We start from the raw sequence: 7,241 nt of genomic DNA on the forward strand, positions 1-7,241 counted from the left end.
AATCCAACATGAATGACGTTGGTGAAGGAGTGTGTCTGTGTGTAGACATGCAGACTAAATCTTTAATTTGACAACGATACAACCGAAACGACGCAGCAGACAAACAAAGCAGCAGTGCAAAGTGATATGGATTTAAGGCACAAAGCCATTCCCTCTAATCCCAGGGATTTGCTGTATGTAGGCTATTCCATGTTAACAATGCTGTCACCGTTTTAAACGTTTAACAAAAGCATTGCTTCAAATAATCTCCACTTCACCTACATTTGGCATGTACAACTAAGCAAATGTTAAATCTTCCTGGTGTTTTAATCCAACAAATTATAAGAGTGGTCATTAAATCTACCGTCTTTTGCTTATTTGAGTTTAAAAAAAACTCCAAAATACTCTAAAAAACCTGTACAGCACACAAATATGGGTGGCTTCCATTTTCAACCTCTAATTATACTTTAGCTCAGCTCCCTACAGATGTAGGAAACTCTTCAAACAAAGTACAATTGGTTTTCGTTTCTGCTGATGTTAGCCAGATGTGAGTTGAGTGAGCTCCAGTAGTAGCGCTCCGGCTGGGTCTTCAGGACGCTTTCCAACAAGTAAACTTAAGTCACACAGTCTGAAAAAAGGGGTGAGTGTCGATGGTGTCCTTCAGATTCAAGCCAAAGCAATTGATTTCCCTGCATTGTCCCCTCTGTCCTGAGCTGACCTATATGGGCTGTATAAACCTCCTCCCCGGGCCAGACACCCCCGGTTCCCCCGTTTCCCATTCACTCTCCGTGCTCCTCCCCCACAACACTAATTCCATCCCGGGACCCATATGGTCAAAGATTAGCGAGGCCTTTGCATTTCAGCATCTCTCCCATCATGCCACATGGCCAGGGAGGAACATAAAAACAACATCATTGAGTCGAAGGGTCTACTACTGTAATAGAAACAAGTTGTAGCGGTTAAAATGTTAACCCTTATGATTAAAATAATTGACATGTGTGAAATGAAATGAGGTTAATTAAAGTTATGGTTAATTATTACTGTGAACCCTGGCCTATATTGCCTATCTAGAAGTGGGTACATGAAACAGTTATTGACATAATGTTAACCAGATGACAGACCAGGTACATTCCTTAAATTGTTAACTATTCTATTCAGAGTTCGAATTCTGAATAGAGGGCCAACAGATAGGATCAAAAGTGTTTTGAGATTTGAAATAAATTCAAGATGAATTACTGCCGATTCTTAAATGTTATTTTAAATAACTTGTTTGGTCTACTTAGCAGACTTTATTGTATCTCACTCTTGTAGTAGCCGGTCAACAAAGGCAACTTGCAAGACCAACAACTTTTCTTGAGGCTGTTATTACCAAGCATAAATTCAAACATGAATCAGCAATGCAACTAGCAGTGAATGCATGTTTGCATGACTTTAACCAGCTTTCCGGGATGCCAAACTTTTGCATAGGTAATAAAACCTTAACCCTAATTAACCAACAATTCCATCGTACACACCGAATACACATCAGCATTTATAATCCCTTATACATACCAAGACTTTGACATTTTTTTCTTCCGCTTTGTGGAAGGACAAGGATGTTTTGAAATGACCAAAGCATGGAAGTCTCTGTAGCGGAAAACCCAGACTGACAGGTGACAAGCAGTGAGTGCATATCTGATAATGTCAGAGAATAAATGGCAATGGGTGGAATCTCTAAGATATAAATAGACAATAATGGAAGCAAGAAAGCCCTCTAGTCAAGAGCACTAGCAGTTCTGGGGGTGGGCCAGTGCCCCTTTAAGATATGTGGAGTCAATATTATAAGTGAATATTTGAAATCAAATGATTATTTGAAACTAACCATAATTCCTAATAGTTAGAAAAATTTGCCAATAAATAGTAACTAACAAGATGAGATTTAAACATGCCAAATGCAGGGTTCCCAATTAAGTTCTAAATACCAGTCTGAGAGAGACTCTTACCAAACATTAGTATTTTAGTTCACAAAGCCAAGTGAACTGCCGTTGCCGTTGAACATTGACCGTAAATGTCAATGTTCAATCACTTTAGAGTGTGGTTGCAATGGTAAGTTATACTTTATTATAATCTGTAAACACTGATGGATACACGTTGCCAAACACCTCGGTTGTGAAAAAAAAAGACAATAGTTGGTCTAAGAACCGCCAATGTTGAATGGGTGCTTCACGTGGTGTTAAGGCCCCTGGAAGAGAACCACCATCCCAGCCTGGCCCCCTGGTTTAAATGTTCTAGAACCGCCACCGGTCAGTAGTACAGATGTTAAACATGTGTTGGATTCTCGGCTTCAGAATGCAACCACAACCAAACTCAACAAAAGCAAAAGACACACCCATCATTGTGTTGTGAGTGTCAACGGCTCTGTTCCAAACATCACAATAGCCGGCTTCCAGCACATTGCATATTACAGGCCAGGAAACACACTTTATTTATAGGCCATGGATGGGAAACGTGGGAGACATTGTATGATGGAACCGCTTTATTAAACCCTTCATAACCCTCAAGGATGGCACTGCTCAACAAGAACAGAGTCACTTCTTGTACCAAATAGGCATTCCAAATATAGTTAGTATCATTAAGAACAGTAAAAGGCTTGTTGTTCAGCCAAGCTCCATCCATTTAGATCAGTAGTCCAACTCTAACCAGTGCGTATCAATTCCTCATTCGTACTCAATGACTCTATAATATGGTTATTACAAGTGATCCTGTATGTTAGTATGGAAGTTACCAAGACGTCACGCAACATGTCGAGTGGGGTTTAATTTATAGCCCTGTTTGTTTGCGTCAAAGTGCTTCTCAAGCCTGAACTGAAACGGTAATGGAGCCGTCTGACCCTAAGCCATCATGCCATGTAACAGAAGAACTGGGTTAAAAGCATCCATTAAGAAACTTGCTATATACAGATCAAATCACAGTACGGAGGGTTAGGGTTGCCAACTGAATATGCCGACTGTTTAAGGGCTTGGACATTTCCAGCGGCCCTAATACAACGCATCCGTCTACCCGCAGGTTTCTGGGGGGACAACAATAACACATGGGGGACATTGGTCCATCAAGCTGACAGGGACTGCACATTGGCATAGCCCCCATAGAACTTCCAGAACCATTCAGGGTTCATTACCGAGATTGAATGAGTTTGCCCTGCAGCAATTGTGTGGGATGAGGAATACAATTACGACATTGTGTGCAGGAAATAAAAGAAAAAGGATAATGAATCGTCAATTTGATCTTTAAAAGCTACTGATAGAACATTTGAACGAAGAATGCTCGTCTAATTAATCGTATGGTCTTGATTTAGGCAACATTATTTTGTGGAATGCATATCTTCAAAATGCCATCCTGAACTCGGTAAGAAAGTTATCACCATATGTATCCTCCATCAGACTGTTCAATGGGATCAGTATGTGGCACAGTAACGCAGTAGGCCCCGTAGGGTCATACATGAACCCCGTCCACAGAGAGTGGAGGCAATGAACGTTTACATTCTTTATGGTAAACACTGAGTTGATTTAACTTTTAGCTGTGATCAAAACAAATGATGTTGAATGTTCATCGGACCAATAGCAAAAGTGAAAACAATACCAGCCATAGCGACCTACATATACGCCCCCCAGCCCCCATCACACACTGATAGACCTACGTTTTGATACAATTTATAAAATAATCAAGCGCAGCAAATAGGTTTGATGGTGAGAACCTTCCTTCAAAGCGACTAACCTTTCCATTTAAGTGATGTAGCGTACAGTCCATTCAGGTTTGGACAGCATCCCTCCTCAGTGTCTGTTGTAGTTTGGGTATTGGGGGGAACCGCTGAGCTGCTGCCACGCACAACTTCACTCACTACACTCAGTCTGTCATGAAGCTTTCGGGGCAGAAAAACGATTTTTCCAAACACAAGGAGGTCCCCCAAATGCTCCAGCGGGAAGCAAACTGGTTGGAGGTTTAAAATCACAATCGTATCCAAGTGTTGATCTTCAAAGACACAGTTAGTATGTGTCTATAGTCTACAGAAGTAAACGCATTACTTTCCTGAAATAACACGCATGTTGTAATATCGACTTTGTCTATTTTAACCTCCTACTTGGTGAAAAAGCCTATCTGCAATTTTCCGACCATTGCGTAGTTTTGGTTACAGAAAACTTGCGCTCGAATGGACATAACCTATTTTACAGTCCGGAGCCTCACAGCAGAAACCATCCGTGAGGCGGAGCTACAATCGTGGATTTATAATCCCTTTGTCCAATCGGATTAGGCCTATTGTGGAAAAAATAAAGAGTTAAAATTACTATACACAACAGACTGTCAACCAGATCGTCGCGAGAGAAGGAAAGAAAGAAAGAAATACAGAAAATTGAGTGTGTGTGTGTGTGCGTGCGTGCGTGCGTGCGTGCGTGCGTGCGTGCGTGCGTGCGTGCGTGCGTGTGTGTGTGTGTGTCTGCGTGTGTGTGTCTGTCCAGGATGAGCAATCGTATCATCCCAATCATCTACATTTTGCCTAATGTAGATGTTCAACAAAACTAGGCCCAACGTCCAAGGTAGAAATCTCAAAGTTTGGCTTTTAGGTTGTTCTTAGCCTGCTTTGAATGCAAACGGTTGGTTAGTTTGGGATCATATGGGCTGCAGGTATCCAAGGTGTCCTGGCTGGAAAAATGCGTTGTAACAAGCAGCATGTCCTTCCCTCTGCTGCAAAACATATGTTCAGAACATCCACTAGTAAGTTTTTTGACAAACAAATTAATTTATGTTGACCTCCTGCTTCAGGTCCCCCACTTCCCCGCACTGATCGTCACAGTGGAGATATTTTAAGATCAAGAAAACGTAAATTGTGTCGTGATATTGAAATGATTACTTCCAAATTATCGTTAGAATGTGAAAAAAAATAAGTTAAGTCAAAGACGTTGAAGATATATTTGCTTTTGTAGGCAGCTATCCCAGCGAGCACCGGCTCGCAACGTTTGGCAGTAGCCTACCGCTTTAAACCACCAGAGGTCCCCGTCACTGCAGTGGTGGTCCGCTCTCTGTCCAGAGAGGATGAGAGCACCGCCTCTCAGGTTGGGATTCTGCCATCTTGTCATCCAAGGCAAAGAAAACGATGAATCGATGATAGAAATAGAGCAAAACAAGAGTGAGCTTTGTGTTGCTTTTCACTGCTATAAATGCTCTTGACGAGTAAAGGAATTAAGTTTAATTTTGAACAACATTTCTTCTATTCTATTAGTTCTTAATTCTAATGTTTGCAACGCAGTGATAGATTCTAAAAAAGTAGCGTGGCCTACTTGTATAACGTTAATAACAGTGTTATTACGTTTGTGAAGTTAACTGTGATTGATATGTGGGACAAACGGGCTGAATGCAATATGGTCACCACTAACTTTCTGGTTATATGCTGCCCCTCATCAGGTTATAGTCTGGTGGACTTATTTGGCCCTTCTGTGCCTTAAAAATGAACTATGTAAGATTTCCCATTAGAAGTCTCTAGTGGCTGTTGTTGAACCTGCAGTTATAGTGATATCATTTTCAGACTATTTATGTTTTCCGATTGTGCTAGGGGTAGGGTGCAACAGAACAAAATATTTAGAAAAACAAAAATCCCTGGATGGTTTGACTAGTGGATGGGCACAGTTGATTTTTAAAACTTAAAAACAAGGAAATTATTAAAACATTTGTACTAATTGCGTTTTACTTAATTATGATTATCCTACTCCTTTTCAGGCATATCGTATGTATGAATGTATGTAATTTTTTTTTCTTTAGTGAAATAATTGGCACATCGCTTTTGTTTATGTAGTGTCATGCTTTTATTTTGTTTGGTGTTATTTGCGATGTTTGATTTGTATCTTGATATGTCTGAAATAAATTAAATCAATCAATCAATCAATCAATGATAAATAACATATTTTCTTAAAAAATAAATAATAATAATGATTGTTCCTCAAACCATCATCAAAGTATACCATACTACTTATAAGATTGAAAACTTTATGTTAGTATCTCATCAGAATTATCCAGAAATTGTGATTTCATGTTATGAAATACATTAATTTGTTGTTCATGTTGTTAATAGCTACCCCACATTTGTTGCAGTTTTGAATTGTATAGTTCACAAATCTGTTGAATAATCAAAAGTCTGATCGCAGACAAGCTCAAATCTGGGGCTTAAACATTTTCGCTTCATATTTGTTTTGACCAATCATGTTGCTCGAGGTGTGGATCTGTAAGCGGGTAATTTGGTAACAATGAAAACAAACATGGCCAGCAAAGGTTACATTTTCACATTTGAAAGACAAGCTTAAACAATAAATTAAAACGCTTCTCCCAACTTTTATGTTAGCAGTGTAAAGGATTTGCATGTTAATGGCTATCATAGGAATGGCACGCACATACATACACACACTCACACGACACACACATACGCGAGCACACAGACACACAAACACACTAACATGCACACACACACACACACACACACACAAACACACACACACACAAACACCCCCCCCCCCCACACACACACACGCACACACACACACACACACACACACACACACACACACACACACACACACACACACACACACACACACACACACACACACACACACACACATACACAAGACACCCACACGCATTTGTCAATCATTTATTTTATTTACCATTAACTTTACTTGACAGAAGAGATCATTTTCTATGAAAAGTGATTTACACTTTTATAAACAGTTTTCGTTTTAAAAGTTCATAATTTGTACATAATCCTAAATCCAATCTGTTGACTGATGAAGGAAGGTGAAGGGCGATTAAGATTCATCATGGTTGATCAGTATTTTGGGCTCAACATACTCGGGCGAGCTATGATGTCCATAGGCCTACTTGTCCTGCAATGGAAAACGTAGAAAACATTTAGGCCTATATTTAGGGGATTTTGCTGACTCTTTTATCCAAAGCGAGTTACAACCATTAGTTCACAATTCACATATTCACACACCGACAGCGTTGTCAACCACGTAGGGCAACAGCAAGCTCGTCAGGAGCATCCCCGACTCCTCAGCTAGGAGGAACCGGGGATCAAACCAGCAACCTTCCAGTTAACAGTCAACCGCTCGGAAATTTACGAATCCTACTATGGCCACGGCAAGAGCCACCCTACTCGTTATTGGCCGGGTTGCATGCAACTCAAATGGACGCTTTAGAACTCTACGGTATCGAGCATCACAGAAGAGCTCTAACCC

The 7,241-nt window shown here is 40.4% G+C and overlaps 2 protein-coding genes across 3 annotated transcripts in view; both read right to left on the reverse strand.

Annotated features, from left to right (window-relative positions):
* Nucleotides 1-4,280, reverse strand: part of pdzd2 (PDZ domain containing 2) — a 51,154-nt gene extending 46,874 nt beyond the window's left edge. The window contains exon 1 of one of the 2 annotated variants that reach the window (XM_030357701.1): nt 3,733-4,280. The gene's annotated coding sequence lies outside the window, so the exon portion shown is untranslated. The remainder of the gene's footprint in view (nt 1-3,732) is intronic. The other variant, XM_030357700.1, reaches the window with a different exon arrangement.
* Nucleotides 4,281-6,639: 2,359 nt separating this feature from the next.
* The window catches only part of LOC115545001 (L-rhamnose-binding lectin ELEL-1), a 5,391-nt gene continuing 4,789 nt past the window's right edge, over nt 6,640-7,241 (reverse strand). Inside the window, exon 6 of the mRNA XM_030357704.1 lies at nt 6,640-6,887. Coding sequence (XP_030213564.1) covers nt 6,886-6,887 — 2 coding nt within the window. The 3' untranslated portion in view covers nt 6,640-6,885. The remainder of the gene's footprint in view (nt 6,888-7,241) is intronic.

Source organism: Gadus morhua, chromosome 6 (assembly GCF_902167405.1).
Source record: "Gadus morhua chromosome 6, gadMor3.0, whole genome shotgun sequence".
Taxonomy (NCBI): Eukaryota; Metazoa; Chordata; class Actinopteri; order Gadiformes; family Gadidae; genus Gadus; species Gadus morhua.